General features: G+C 45.8%; 1 protein-coding gene across 1 annotated transcript; it reads left to right on the forward strand.

The window, feature by feature from the left end:
* The first annotated feature begins 1,489 nt into the window (after positions 1–1,489).
* Positions 1,490–15,565, forward strand: LOC136329495 (keratin, type II cuticular Hb5-like). The gene is made up of 7 exons (XM_066265729.1): positions 1,490–1,912; positions 7,000–7,208; positions 9,255–9,315; positions 10,663–10,758; positions 11,421–11,585; positions 11,848–11,973; positions 15,341–15,565. The coding sequence occupies exons 1-7, from the start codon at positions 1,490–1,492 to the stop codon at positions 15,563–15,565; spliced, it is 1,305 nt and encodes a 434-aa protein (XP_066121826.1).
* The last annotated feature ends 494 nt before the right edge of the window (positions 15,566–16,059 follow it).

The raw sequence follows: 16,059 nt of genomic DNA on the forward strand, positions 1-16,059 counted from the left end.
CACTCCTGGGGTGGCACCTGCACCTGCTCCTTCTGAATTTTTCCCTACACTTCCCACATGCAGTGTGCATGATGGATTTGTGTGTGTGTGTATGAGAGAGAGAAAGAGAGAGAGAGAGAGACCAGAAATTCTCCCCATTTGCTCTTGTTCCATTTGGCTCTTTTTTTATGCCCCCTCCCAGAGCTTTTTTCTTGTAGGGGGCCATTCTGAAAGATTCTTTCTTGTTCTTGTCTTGGTGCATAGACAAGAGAGCTTTACTCAAGGGCCTGGGGAGTTGGGGGCTTTGGCATAATCACAGCGGGGGCTGCCAGCGCACTCTTTCAGCATGCCTTACTCTCCTAATTGATTTGCATTTCCCTCCAGCTCCTCCTGGTGTGACAAGGAGGCATCCCGTAAGAGGAAGGTGGGAGGCCAGGGTGAGCAGCGCTGGCTTTGCAAGGGATCTCAAGAATGGGTGATTTCTCTGGTTGTAAGGCTGGCATCTCTGACTCAGTTCTCTCTGCCCAAGCTCACCATCTTCTAGGACCTGCCTTAGGTCTGCCTCTTTCATGACCCTTCGCTGTCATGTGTGGCCTTCTCAGAAACCAGTTGTCTTCCTCTCTTGTCATGGATCTTTTTTGCCCTTGTCTGGTTTCCGCATATGAGACCCAGTTTCCTCAAAGGCAAACTCTGCCCACCCAGCTTGATTTCCTTCAGCATCTAAATTAAGGCTTTGTTCTGGTGGGGCCTCAGCATTTGCCTGTGGAAGAAGGCAACTTCTCCCGGCTAGCTCCTGTGCCTGGCACATTATGGAAGGTCAACTAATATTTGTAGATTAGATGAAGAATCTATGGGTCACTTCCTTCTAGTGGCTAGTCTATTCAACTAAAGCAATGCTTCCTGAAGACCTAACATGTGCTAGTTGCCATGAAGATATAAGTGTAGATAAGACATGATTTCTGAATCCAGGAGTAGTACCAACTGCAATGACTCTACTATAAAATGGAATGTAGTTCAGAGCAGTAACAGGGAAAGGGAGTGAGCCAGGCAGCTTTGAAGTCTTGGAAGGGAGACATGGGACCTTCCTGGAGATAGAGCTGGTAAGACCTTGGGAGGATATGGGACCTTTCAAGTCTCAAGAATGTGCTGGCCAACCCTTTGCTTGCCTACGTGGGATAATGATCTGCTCAGAAGGCTGGAGGGGAATTAGGGCTGAATAGATATGTCTAGGCCTGTGGGGTTGAACAGGCAGGGGGCAGGTTTATTGGGATTCATGGTCTCCTTGATATGCTATTAAAGGTGGCAAGTTTCAGCTTTTCTTCTCAATTTTTCCCTGGGGGTGATTCCCATGCTCATAAATGGCACTAACAACTTTCTCCTGCCTTTCATGTTGTCAAGAGGCATGTTGTCTGCCCTATAAAAGGCAGGGGCACTAACAGGTGTCTGGCCGTGAGACCTGGTGTCCTTCAGGCCCCTCCACTTTGGCTGGCACTGCCTGCAGAGCAGAGGCATGGTGAGTCGTTCCTACCACATCAGCCCTGGCTACAGGGTCAGGAATTTTAGCTCCTGCTCTGCCATCATGCCTAAACCTGGGGCTCACAGCTTTGCCAGTACCATGGCCTACCATGGGGGCAGTTCTGCGGGGCCGGGCTACAGGCACCTTGGGGGCTTTGGCAGCCGGAGCCTGTGTGCAGTGGGGTCCCCACAGATCGCAGTGAGTTGGATGGGCCCCCTACGCAGTAGGGGAAGCTTTGGCTACAGGGCAGGGAGCCTTTGTACACCCAGCCCGCCCTGCATCACCACTGTAACAGTCAACGAAAGCCTCCTTGCACCCCTCAACCTGGAGATCGACCCCAACGCGCAGTGCGTGAAGCATGAGGAGAAGGAGCAGATCAAGGGTCTTAACAACAAGTTTGCTGCCTTCATCAACAAGGTGGGTCTGTGCGTTGTCCCCTGGGGCAGTGGCTTAGGAAGGGACAAGACTCTAGGAACCCAATAGCTGGCTGGGCTCAAATTCTCGGAATCTCATCTCTGCTACCAATGAGCATATGATCTCAAGAACATGACTGAATCAAATCAGGGATTTGGTTTTTAAATGTTGCTATGAGAGTCAAAGTTGCAATAATGGATGTGAAACCACTGGCTAGCATAGGAAGGTTTATTGTTACTGCCTACCCTGTCCAGCAAGAGCTGAATGTGTGTCTGGAGCCCCATCCTCTGGATCTCAGCCATCACACAGTGAGGAGGGTGGGCGGGTTGGCGTCGCTGCTGAGGCTGGTGTCTGACCCTGCTCCTGGAAAACATGCTGCTGTCTCCACACAGAGAGGGGCCAGAAGCTCCCACCCATTCCCTCCTGGCAGGGACATCTAGGAAGGCTGTGAATTCTCAGGACGTCTGCTTCAGGTCCCCTCTCCCACCCAACACTTATATAGAATAAAGAGAGTGAGTTGAGAAACTTAGAGGAAAACAGAGGAGCTATTGAATTGGATTTTCTCCATGCTGCAGTTTCAGAGCTCTCCTTGTGGTTGGATATTCAGCTCTGGTTTCTTTTGACCCAGTGATAAGCCTGCAATCTGATCTTTGGGGGAGGACAGCCACTGGAATTTAAGGAGGGAAGGCTCATGTTCCAGGGCTGAGTGGTGGGTGTGCACACCTACACTGAAAAAGTGCACACTGGGTGATGTGGGTGGGAACTTTGCACTCAAACATCACCATCAAAAACAGGCATATCTGAAAGTGAAGGTGTAGTGCACCCAGTGGTGGGATTCAAATAATTTAACAACCGGTTCTCTGCCCTAATGACTGTTTTAAGTATAAAAATACAATACAGGGGTCCTCAGGTTACGACAGTCTTGACGTATGACATTTCGAGTTTACAAGCTCACTCCCATAAAAACTTAAAAAAAATTGAGCATTTTGGCTTACATCCTTAGCATCGTACTTTTTTTTACACTTATTTTTTATCTTTTTTTTTTTGACAGAGACAGAGAAAGACAGAGAGAGGAACAGATAAGGACAGACGAATAGGAAGGGAGAGAGATAAGAAGCATCAATTCTTTGTTGTGGCTCCTTAGTCTCCTTAGTTATTCATTGATTGCTTTCTCATATGTGCCTTGGCTGGGGGCTAGAGCAGAGCGAGTGAACCCTTGCTCAAGCCAGCAACCTTTGGGCTCAAGCCAGCCACGATGGGGTCATGTCTGTGATCCCATGCTCAAGCCAGTGACCTCAGGGTTTTGAACCTGGGTCCTCTGAGTTCTAGTCCGATGCTCTATCCACTGCGCCACCACCTGGTCAGGCTATATTTTGTCATTTTTTTTTCTGTTATTACAGTACAGTGTACAATCCAGTATATTTATGTCCTTTTCCTTTTTCTGTGGCTTAGCTGTGTTTTTACGTTCTAGATTATGACTTTACAACTGTGTTAGGATAGGTGAGTGTGTTTCAGCTTACACCAAAATTTGGGTTACGTCACCATTGTAGGAACAGAACTGTGTCATAGTCCAAGGACCCACCCCTGTATACTGAAAGGTAGTTTATTACCCTATTTCCCCATGTATAAGACGCAACTTAATTTCGGGGCCCAAAATTGAAAAAAAAATGTATTATATAAAGTTATTGAATTCAAGTTTTTTTTGTTTTGTTGTTGTATTTTTCTGAAGTTGGAAACGGGGAGGCAGTCAGACAGACTCCCGCATGCACCCGACCAGGATACACCTGGTATGCCCACCAGGGGGCGATGCTCTGCCCAACTGGGGCGTTGCTCTGTTGCAACCAGAGCCATTCTTGCGCCTGAGGCAGAGGCCACAGAGCCATCCTCAGTTCCTGGGCCGACTTTGCTCCAATGGAGCCTTGGCTGTGGGAGGGGAAGAGAGAGACAGAGGAAGGAGAGGGGGAGAGGTGGAGAAGCAGATGGGCGCTTCTCCTGTGTGCCCTGGCTGGGAATCGAACCCGGGACTTCCGCACGCCAGGCCAACACTCTACCACTGAGCCAACTGGCCAGGGTCAAGTTTTATTCATCACAAAATTCACACAACTCCTCATCCGTGCAAAAAAGTGGGAAATGCAAGTAAAAAATCTACAATCACTGTATAAGACACACCTTTTTCCAAAAAATTTGTGGTCTAAAAACTTGGTGTGTCTTATACACTGATTGTTGTTATTTTTACTTACATTTCCTGCTTTTTCACACTTGTTTTTGCACTCATTGTTGAAGACAGTGATTCGTCATCAGACACAGATGAGGACAAGCTAATGAATGGATGGGAGTTTTGACAGTGATGAGGAGTTGTGTGAATTTTATGATGAATAAAACTTGAGTTCAATTACTTTATTTAATAATTTTTTTCAAATTTCAGGCCTCAAAATTAAGGTGCATTTTATACATAAGGAAGCACAGTAATACTTAAATAAGAACAATAAAAGAGGTACACAAAACTAGATTATGTTATAAGAAGAGTTCTAAAATATTAATGAAAAATATTAAATAATACTTGAAAAAAACCAATAAAACTATTATTTAAGGTATTTCCATATTGCTTCTTGATTGGCATCCTCACTTGCAATTTTTTTCACCTGTGAATACAATGAACATTGCTATGGACTTAAAATATGCTATTGCGCAAATGAACATTAAAAAAAAAAAAGTAAGGAATGTAAAATTGTGATTTCCACATTGGGTGGCTGCCCAGGCACCCACCTTAGAGAGAACTCTGATTACAAGGGTCATTTTAACAACCGGTTCACCAAACTCAACAAAAAATTAGGTATCAGTTCTGCCAAACCGGTGCGAACTGGCTGAATCCCACCACTGTATGCACCCATTCTTAGCAGGCTACTGGCTGTCCAAACCACTCTTCCCTTCTGTTGGCAGAAAGAACCTGACCCTAAGATCATACAGATTATTTGCTGTATAAGGACAACCTCCAAGACAAGAGATGGAGAGGTTGAAGGCCAGCCATTGTTCTGCTCACCAGGCTGTGTGCCCTAGCAGGGTGCTGCATCTGCCTGGAGCGGCACCTTTTTCTAATTTGCTCAAAGGCATGGAGAAAACCCTGAACGTGCAGACTCAAAGGGATCTTTGCATGTGGCCTTTTGGGTATCGCCCAGGTATATTGCGCTTTCTGTTGGGATGGATCATTCCCTCCTCTGGGGATGCTGACAGCCACTTGTCTCCTTCCAACATTCTTCCTTCAGGATGAACTTCAAGTGTGCAAAGTGCATCACTGTGGTGGGTCTAAACCAGTAGAGCTGGCTGGTCAGAGAGCTGCTGTCACGACCTGGCAACCCAAGGCAGATGCCTTTTGGATAATGAGGGTTTTGGTTCCTATTCCCACAAGTGTGGACTATCTTTTTTTTTTTTTTTAAATTTACAGTGACAGAGAGAGAGTCAGAGAGAGGGATAGATAGGGACAGACAGACAGGAATGGAGAGAGATGAGAAGCATCAATTATTAGTTTTTCGTTGTGAACCCTTAGTTGTTCATTGATTGCTTTCTCATATGTGCCTTGACCAGGGGCTACAGCAGAGTGAGTGACCCCTTGCTCAAGCCAGCGACTTTGGATCCAAGCTGGTGAGCTTTGCTCAAACCAGATGAGCCCGGGGTGAGCTGGCGACCTTGGGGTCTCGAACCTGGGCCCTCTGCATCCCAGTCCGATGTTCTATCCACTGCGCAATTAGGGAAGTGTGGACTATTGAGAGTTGCTTTATACCAGGCTTGTCCTCCCAGAGTTTAGAGTTTGAGAGGAGATCCTAGTTGAGGGTTGGCAGCTGCATGTCTGGTGAATGAAGCCAAACTGGGAGGTGTGCTACAGGGGAAGCTGCCGCCACTCACCTCCAGACACAGGCCCGGCACTGCCTGACTATCTGTTTGTCAAGGTCAGGGAAATCCAGATTCTTGCCTGAAGTTGCTCAATTATTGGCAATTGATCAGATTTTTATAAAAGAATGTGTAGCCAAATAAAACATGCCTGTGAGCCAGAGAGGGCCAGGGGATCACCCATGTCAATTGCTGATGTGTTCCCAGTGCCTCAGTTTACAATAAGGCTCAGAGAGAACGAAGGGCAGTGGCTTGGTTGGTGGCAGTGAGAGATCTTCTAACCTGTGGTCCAAGGTTCTCCCTCCTGGGCTTCTGCAACTTAGAGTCAGAATGATGTTGGGTGCATTTTAAAATCACTGTCATAAAAATGCCCACAAACTTAAAACAGCAGTTTAAAACATTAATTTATCTCATAAGTCTAGAACCAAGCTGTCAGCAGGGCTGCATTTCTTTCTGGAGGTCCTTGGGGAGCCCTGTTTCCAGGGACATTCATGTTTTTGGCAGAACTGAGTTCCATGTGATTGTGGGACTGAGGCCTCTGCTCCCTTGCTGGCTGGTTGACGGCGGGGTGGTTCTCAGTTTCTAGAGGCTGCCTGCATTCCTTGACTCATGGCCCCTTCTGCATCTTCAGAGCTGGTGATAGTGGTTGAGTGCTCCTTGCTTCTCATATTTGAAATCTCTGCTCTGACTCCTTCTGGGCTTCTTTCTCATTCTTCTGCCTCCTTTTCTACTTTGAAAGGTGACTGCTATGAGATCCATCCGGACAGTTTAAGATGACCTCCTGATCCTCAGGTCCTGAACCTTAATTCCATCTGCAGACTCCCTCTTGCCATGTAATGCAACGCACTCACAGGTCCCAGGGATTAAGATGTGGCCATCTTTGAGGGGTCATTTTTGAACTACCACACGTGGTCTGTGGTATTTTTCAGAATCAGATGTTATTTCATTCTGTGCAGGTTAAACAAATTATAAATAAATTGTGTGTTCTTTCTGAGAGATGGAGATGGGGTGAGGGGAAGTTACTTGGGAAACAATTGTGAACTTTGCTTTCAGACTTTGTAAATGATTTGGTCTTTGGGGAAAGGTCACAAACTGTTGCAGATCAAAGGTCATCCCCAAAGGCAGAGACAGTTCTGGGGGACATGTCACCTCCTTAGAGGTCCTCACCTGCCCACTGAGTCTCTTTCTCCATCCCTTGGTGGCAGGTGCGCTTCCTGGAGCAGCAGAACAAGCTGCTGGAGACCAAGTGGCAGTTCTACCAGAACCGCAAGTGCTGCGAGAGGAACCTGGAGCCCCTGTTCAATGGCTACATGGAGACGCTGAGGAGGGAGGCCGAGTGTGCGGAGGCCGACAGCGGGAGGCTGGCCTCAGAGCTCAACCACGTGCAGGAGGTGATGGAGGGCTACAAGATGAAGTAAGCATGACAAGGCCGAGGCGATGATAGGACTGGGGTGGATCTTGGCTGGGTCCGTACAACTATCCTGGAGATAGACATAGTTGAAGGTCAGTGTCATACCAGGCTACCAATCAGATGGTCTTTATCAGTCTGCCTTGTCTTGTCTTGGCTCTGGCTCTTGCAGCTCATCCTGGGGACTGAGCAACAATCTGGAGGGAGGGGGTGCTCCCAGCTGGAGGGGTGGGTCACACATCCAGGGCACTGACTGACCCAGAGATGGAGAGAGAACAAATGAAACAAGGGGACTAAGATCAATAAAGCTGGAAAGCAGAACGTGGGAGCAGCTGGCACCAGGATGCAGAGAAAGGAATGATCCTGGAAGAGAATTCTTGAAAACGATTGGGCTAATGCCATTCAAGATAGCTGATGAAGTTGGATTCTTCTTTTATTTACACTGCACATAACCATCAGGCTTTTGTTCTGCAAGGGTCTACAATTCAAAGGTCCATGTCATTCTTTAATTTTTATTTATTTAGTTTATAAACCATTTTTTTTTTAGAATTTATTTATTGATTTTTTTTTCTTGAAGCTGGAAATAGGGAGAGACAGTCAGACAGACTCCCGCATGCACCCGACCGGGATCCACCCGGCATGGCCACCAGGGGCGACGCTCTGCTCACCAGGGGGCGATGCTCTGCCCCTCCAGGGCGTTGCTGTGCTGCGACCAGAGCCACTCTAGCGCCTGGGGCAGAGACCAAGGAGCCATCCCCAGCGCCCGGGCCATCTTTGCTCCAATGGAGCCTTGGCTGCGGGAGGGGAAGAGAGAGACAGAGAGGAAGGAGGGGGCGGGGGTGGAGAAGCAAATGGGCGCTTCTCCTGTGTGCCCTGGCCGGGAATCGAACCCCGGTCCCCCGCATGCCAGGCCGATGCTCTACCGCTGAGCCAACCGGCCAGGGCCTATTTATTGATTTTTAGAGAAAGGAGAGAGAGAGAGAAAGAGAAGGAGAGAGAGAAAGAGGTGGGGGGGGTGGGGGGAGAAGCAGGAAACATCAACTCATAGTTGCTCCCTGTATGTGCCTTTACCATGCAAGCCCAGGGTTTTGACATTTTATCCACTGTGCCAACACAGGTCAGCCTCAATCTTCTATTTTATTCTGGCTTGTTTAGTTTGGCCATTACCTCGTTTTACTTACTTGCTCACTTTATCTGGTAGAAAGGACAGAGGAAAGGTGCTTTTGACATAATCAGTTCTGGTTATTCTAATTGGAAGTAATTGGAATTCTCACTTTGGAAGGTCAGATTATACCATCCAGATGGACCCAGCAGTGGGTCTTCATTTCCCTTGGGGGGGGGATGCAGATGAAGACATAATTCTGTTTTCAGGTGTCAAAGTCTGTCTCCCAGTCTAAGGATGGGAAAGTCAGTAATCACGGAGCTCAGAGTTTATAACAGCTCAAATTGCCCTGCAATTACAAACGTGTGAAAACTGTGCTCTGGGAACTCTGGTCTCCCTTGTTGACTGGGGCAGGGTGCTCTGGGGATAAGACCTCCTGTGCAAAAGCAAAAGAACAATAAGGTGGTTGGGGGTGGGCACTGTGCAAGTGCCCCTCAGCAGTCTGGCACAGTGGGCTGCTTCCAGGATTTCAAGTCCTTGGTTGTTGGGGGAGGGGAAAGAATATCATGGGAACGGCTGCACAGAGCTTTATGTTTTATACAATTTTAGGGTTGTAGGACTCTTTGGAACAACTGTCTTTCATTCGTCTCACAAATATACTGATTGCCTTACTGCATACCAGGCAATTTAACCCAAGATGCACAGAGAATAAACAATTTGCCTGAGATTCTGCAGGGACTTCACTTCCAAGCTTGGACAAGAAACAGGGACTTAGACTCCTAGCTCAGTGTCCTTTAGTAGGCTCTTTGTGGCTGGGAAACAGAAGTTTAGAGAGGCTAAGCCTCTTCTCCCACCCTACACAGAAAGTCAAGGGCAGAACCAGGGAGTCTTGAAACCCTTGGGTTCACTAGTCAGCTCTCAGCCCTCAGCTCTGTGCTCTCTGTCCGCAGGTACGAAGAAGAGGTGGCCCTCAGAGCTACGGCTGAGAATGAGTTTGTGGTGCTGAAGAAGGTGAGTTTCACTTTCCATATGGCAAGCAGCTGGTTCTTGAAAGGTGGATGCTTTGAGATTGGGGGTCTTGCCAACGTCCTGTTAGTCCAGTTGGGGTGGCATGACACTCAAGTCCCCTGTAAATGGAGCTTAGTCTGACTTTGGAAGGCATCTTGGATCCTGTGCAGGAACCCAGACTATGCTGATGAGGCCTCTTAAAAAGAAAACCTCATCATACTACTGTTTCACTTTTTGTAAAGTTCCTGATTAGCTGAAGTGGTCACTTTAAAAAAATTTTTTTTTATTTTTTTACAGGGACAGAGAGAGAGTCAGAGAGAGGGATAGACAGGGACAGACAGACAGGAACAAAGAGAGATGAGAAGCATCAATCATCAGTTTTTTGTTGCGAGACTTTAGTTGTTCATTGATTGCTTTCTCATATGTGCCTTGACCACAGGCCTTCAGTAGACCGAGTAACCCCTTGCTCGAGCAAGCGACCTTGGGTCCAAGATGGTGAGCTTTTTGCTCAAGCTAGATAAGCCCGCACTCAAGCTGGCAATCTCAGGGTCTCGAACCTGGGTCCTCTGCATCCCAGTCGAACGCTCTATCCACTGCGCCACCGCCTGGTTAGGCTGAAGTGGTCACTTTAAAGTTCATTTCACTCTCATGTGGCCATCGCCTCCAGCTGGTTCTCAGCTTGCTAGTGATTTTTGTGAGCTGTGGTAATTGCAGATGATGAAAAAAAAACCGGAAGGAAAAAAACGCTAATGATTTCTCTTTGGTTTCAAATTGATGAGTTGAAGTGTGTACTTATGCAGTTTCACAAATAATTTGCTCACCAGCTGCGTTATTTGTGAGTAATCACAGAATGGAGAGAGGGTTGATTAAAAAAAAAAATGTCAGTAGAGGTGTGACATTGGTCTCAGGCAGGAGAGTCAGCTCCTTCGGTATTGGGTATTGCTTGACTTGGGTACCAAGGATGACCTACTGGGATGTGACCTGTGACTCTGTGGTCACTTCATAGTCATGCTCTGTGGAACAGTTTGGCTTGGTGGCAGCAGCCTGAGGTTTTGGGTTTTGATCTTAGGCTATCTGCCTCATCAAAATCCCCAATCCTAGAGAAATTGGAAAAATGTTTGTTGGGATCAGATTTCTCTGTACTTTAAAAATTTTTTTATGTGATGGGAAGTAATAGCAGGGGTAGATGACGAAGGCCCAGTCCCTGCTAGTGGGATCCTGACAGTAACTTGTAATTGCCGGTTGGATGGGGGTGGGTGGGCAGAAGATGGTGTCAGGGCTCACTGTAGAGTGCAGTGTCCAGCGGCACTAAATGACCTGTGCCCCACCCTCTCCTGTCTTCTCCACCAGGACATAGACAGTGCCTATCTGCGCAAGGCTGACCTGGAGGCTAATGTGGAGGCACTGAAGGAGGAGATGCACTTCCTGCAGGCCCTCTATGAGGAAGTGAGTCTCCCAATCTCCGGAAGAACAACTGAGAGAGGGGACAGAGGACAGTTGTCCTGGGGTGTGGTCTGCCCTGATTCCTTGGTTCTAGGGAAAGTTGTACATTCCTCACTCATCTAGGATCTCAACATCTTTTTTTTTGGCAAATAGAGGAAATTTTCTCTTGCTTATACTTCTTTTCAGGATGATAATAGGTGATGTCCTTTCTTTAAAATAATTTGAGCCTATCTACTTAGTACAACATGAAGTAGAGATTTGATAATAGAAGTAAATAGATATAGTTATTATAGTGTGAGCACTCAATTAGAAAACCCAGGACTCTAATCTGGCCATTGTCTGGTTGGTTGGATTTATACAGATAGCCACAGCTGATCTGGAGAGATTAGGCTTCAGGGATAGCATTCCAGTTTGTCCCTAACTATAGAACTCTGCCTCTATTGATCCTGGTATTAATGAAATTTCACCTTACTTATTACCGTGAGGCCATGATCCAAAATCCAGCTTTTTGCTCTTAAAGCAGCACTTAAAATTTTTTCTATTGCCATTAGTTTCCTAATTTATTTCCTAAAGTTTCAGAGTTGGGACTGTGTTTTTGACTACTTGGAGAGACAGGAGTCGATAGGGGATTTGGAGCTGAGGTCCCTGGCTGTTGTCTCCTACAGGAAATCCACGTCCTTCAGTCACAAATCTCTGACACCTCGGTGGTAGTCAAGATGGACAACAGCCGGGAGCTCAACATGGACTCGGTTGTGGCTGAGATCAAGGCTCAGTATGATGATGTGGCCAGCCGCAGCCGGGCAGAGGCCGAGTCCTGGTATCAAACCAAGGTAAACTGGAGGACTGGGCTGCCCTACTGGATAGGGAAGGTAGCCATGAATCTGGGGCTTCTCCAGGAAATGCACCCAGGCACGCAGAGGGGCTGCAACTGAGGTTCCAGGTTCAGAACTGGGGAAAGAGGTGGGGCTATCTCAGAACAGTAGTCTGGCTAATCTGGGCTAGGTGGGATCAGTGATCAGTGACCTCCCAGCACACTGTACAGACAGGTGGTGATCATTGGTAGTGCCTGCATGTTTGTCTCCCAATCTGCAGTGTGAGGAGATGAAGGCCACAGTGACTCAGCAGGGCGAGAACCTTCGCAGAACCAAGGATGAGCTCAACGACCTGAACCGCATGATCCAGAGGCTGACAGCAGAGATGCAGAATGCCAAGCAGCAGGTGGAGGGGGGCGGGTACTGAGAACCACTAGATGCGTCTGCTGCTTCTTATCTGCTTTCTGCTTTCCTTCTACCCGGAGGGGTTCCTGCTATCTTTGGAGAGTCTTGTATTTTAACTACTTGTATCTGAAGGACCAGTGGTGCACAAAACATTTTAGGCAGATGATTGGTCTATCTATTTAACATATGTCCTTGTAGTCCTTCTTTCATACACATATTTACATATATATACTGTATACTTTATATTTACATAAACATATTAGTATTTTAAATTTACACAATGATATTATGCCAGAAATCTCATTTTGATTCTTCCCTTTGCCAGCTGGCATTATGTCTTTGAAATCCACATTTGTTGCTATAAATGATCTGTTTCATTATTTCTGTTGTATGGACTTCTATAATATTCATAAATCATAGTTTCCTCTCCATTTCCCTACTGGTGGGTATTTAGTTTGCCTACAAGTCTGTGCAACTCCAACCAGTTGTATTATGAACATTTTTATGCACATCTTCATTTGCACCTGCATGAGAGATAGTTGAAGGTAGAAAGCTAGAAGTGGAATTTTTCAGTTGTAAGATGAATTCACTCGTTTACTTCCCACACGTACCCGTGAAGTGTGTCTCCATCGAGCACTCTCACTGTTGGTTCACGGGGGTTCTGTTCCAGCAAGTACTGTGCTCAGACTTTCTTTCGTATCCCAGTCCGACGCTCTATCCACTGCGCCACCACCTGGTCAACTCAGACTTTCTAATTCTTGTGGGTCTAATAGGTGTAAACCAGAAGCTATTGATATTTAAATTTTAATTCTCTGGTTAATTAGTGATACCGAATGTCCCTTCATATACTTACTACTCATTTGTATTTTTCTTTCTAAGAATTGACTATTTATATCATCTGCCCATTTTTCTTTTGCGATTTCTGTCTTCTTGGTGATTTGCAATATTCTTCTGTTCATTCTATCTAGATTATAACCCTTAATCAATTACACATCTGCAATTAATCTTCTCTCAATCTGTCACTTGCCTGTTTGTTTTGCTCTGGTGTTTTTTATTGAACAGAATCTTTAACCTGGATATGACCAAATCCACTACTTCTTACTTTAAAGGAATATACTTATGAAGTTTTGAGGTCATAGGTCTATCCTTTTACATTTTGTCCTCTACTAATTGTACAGTTTTACCTCTCACGTTTCGGTCTTTAATTCACCTGAACTTTTTTTTGTATATGCAAGAAGTAGGGTTTTAATTAAAATTTCCTACATATACTGTGGCAAGAAAGTGTATTATGTAATCTATTCTTTACCCAAGAACTCTATATAATGCTGAGTTCCCCATATTCCTGGCTCAGTTCCTGTCTTCTCCCTTCTGTTAGCTGTGCTCCTCCACTGTGTAAGATGTATCACAAGTAATTTGTTAGTAGCTGAGGTAATGAAATATGGGAATGATTTACTTTCCAGAAGTAAAATTAGAGAAGATTAAAAGTTACCTTTACTTGCAATTTTGATACGCTTTTAAAAAGATATATTATTGTGGTAAGAACACAACATGAGATTTACCCTTTTTCACACATTTGCATGTGTACAAACATTATTGTTGATTAAGGTGGGATGTTGTACAATGGATCTCTGGTCTTATTCATCCTACTTAACTGAAATTTCATTCCGCTCAATAGTAACACTCTGAGTCCCGCCCCTACCCCTGTCCTTGGCAACCACCATTTCACTCTTTGATTCTCAATTTGACTATTTTAGATACTTTATATAAGTGGAACTATGCAATGTTTGTCTTTCTGTGTCTGGCTTTTTACACTTAGTAATGTCCTTAAGTTTCATCCATGTCACATTATGCAGGATTTCCTCCTTTTTTCTTATTCATTGAGAGGAGGGGAGTCAGGAAAGACAGACTCCCACATGCGCCCTTACCGGGATCCACCCAGCCAGCCCACCAGGGGCAATGCTCTGCCCATCTGGGGCATTGCTCCGTTGCTCAGCGACTGAGCTTTTCTTAGTGCCTAAGGCAGAGGCTATGGAGCCATCCTCAGTACTATTGCCAACTTGCTCCAATCAAGCCATGGCTGCAGGATGGGGGGGAGAGAGAGAGAGAGAGAGAGATATGAAAGAAGTGAGAGGGGGAGGGGGTGAAGAAGTAGATGGGTGCTTATCCTGTGTGCCCTGAATGAGATTTGAACCTGAGACATCCACACACCAGGCCGACACTTTGCCATTGAGCCAACTGGCCAGGGCTGGATTTCCTTCTTTTTAAAGGCTGAACATATTCCAATTATGTACATACCTCATTTTCTTTATCTAGTCATCTCTCATGGACATGTAGTTTGTTTTCACATCTTGACTATTGTGAATAGTGCTGCAACAAACATAGGAGTGCTGATATCTTTGAGATACTGATATTAATTCTTTTGGGTAAATACCCAGAAGTGAAATGGCTGGATCACATGGTAGTTCTATATTTAATTTCTTGAGGAACCTTCATACTATTTTTCATAGCAGCTGCATCATTTTGCATTTCCACTGTGTGTAAGGGGTTCCAGTTTCTTCACATCCTCGCCAGCAACTGTCTTGCCTTTTTTTTTTTTTTTTTTTGGTAATAGCCATGCTGACAGGTGTGAGGTGATCCTCATTACAGTTTTGATTTGCATTTTCATGTTGATCAGTGATATTGTGTGTTTTTTCATATACCTGATGGCCATTTATGTCTTCTTTGGAGAAATATCTATTCAAGTCCTTAACCCATTTTTAAAACCAGGTTATTAGGTTTTTTGTTTTGTTTTGTTTAGTTTGGTGTTGAGTTGTAGGAGTTCCTTCTGCTTTCTTAGGTGGGGCTAAGGAAGAAGCTGTAGTTAGTGGGCTGGACATTATAAATGGGAACTTCTTTCAGCAGGCTGATCTCAAAGAATGAGAACCTGTACAGTGTCCTCTAAAAACCTGGGATTGGTGCTAATTAATTAGTTGGTTTAGGGCAAGTCATAGCCTCTCTGAGTCTCAGTTTCTTCATCTGCATAATGGGAATAACAAGACCTGTTCTGACAAGCTAATAACAACTGTGAAAGTGCTTTGCAAACAAACCACAGTAAACAGATACAAGATAATATCACTAATTATTATTAGTCCTATTCCAGTGCTAACATTTCCTCCCTCTAATGGCTTACCATGGACTCGAGTTTTACAATAAAATGGTACAAAAATAAAGGATGAAAGATCCAAATGGCTACTATTTCCCTGTTTAGTTTATATAAAAGTTGACAATTTTAAACGGAGGTGAAATAGAATGACTGCAGTGTGAGAGACCCACCAGGGCTCCCACCACCCACACCCTTCTCACACTCCTTCCTCCTCTGCTTCCCCCAGCGCTGCAAATTGGAAGCAGCAGTGACTCAGGCTGAGCAGCAGGGTGAGGCGGCCATCAGCGATGCCCGCTGCAAGCTGTCTGGGCTGGAGGAGACCCTGCAGAAGGCCAAGCAGGACATGGCCTGCCTGCTCAAGGAGTACCAGGAGGTGATGAACTCCAAGCTGGGTCTGGACATCGAGATCGCCACCTACAGGCGCCTGCTGGAGGGCGAGGAGCAGAGGTGAGGAGGAGGCTCGGGGTCTTACATCCCTACCCAGGCTAGAAGAGTGCCTCACTGAACTACAACCCTCTAGGCAGACAGTGTTCAAAGTGGGAAACACTCTAGAGATCATTTTTCAGACAGAAAAACTGAGAAGGGAAGGGTTGGACCAAGACCACAGCTAGTTAGTGGCTAAGCTAAAATGATACCAGTCTCCTGGTTAGCACTCTAGTGATTTTTTCCCCTCCTACACTACCTTTCCACCCCCCAGGCTGTACCTAAAGCTCATCTCAAGGCAATGACTCTACCCTGATGCCTGCAAGGATGTCTCTACAATTACTGCATCTCAGTGGGTTATAAAAGCTGCAATCATCTGGAAGAATTGTTAAAGGACCTTTGATTTGAGAGGCAGACAGGAATCCTATCAACTGAGGTGGTCTGGTGTTCAGGACCAGTGACTAGAAATGAGTAGCACAGAGTCCTTGCTTAGCAGGGAGAGACAGGGGCAGGCACAAATCC

The sequence above is a fragment of the Saccopteryx bilineata genome, chromosome 1, assembly GCF_036850765.1.
Source record: "Saccopteryx bilineata isolate mSacBil1 chromosome 1, mSacBil1_pri_phased_curated, whole genome shotgun sequence".
Taxonomy (NCBI): domain Eukaryota; kingdom Metazoa; phylum Chordata; class Mammalia; order Chiroptera; family Emballonuridae; genus Saccopteryx; species Saccopteryx bilineata.

What these genes read in the sequence shown, in the direction of transcription:
- LOC136329495 (XM_066265729.1), top strand. Translation starts at nt 1,490, where the DNA reads ATGGTGAGTCGTTCCTACCACATCAGCCCTGGCTACAGGGTCAGGAAT. An exon ending in TTGCTGCCTTCATCAACAAG is followed by an intron (nt 1,913 to 6,999) that starts GTGGGTCTGTGC and finishes CCTTGGTGGCAG; the next exon opens with GTGCGCTTCCTGGAGCAGCA. An exon ending in AGTCCTGGTATCAAACCAAG is followed by an intron (nt 11,586 to 11,847) that starts GTAAACTGGAGG and finishes CCCAATCTGCAG; the next exon opens with TGTGAGGAGATGAAGGCCAC.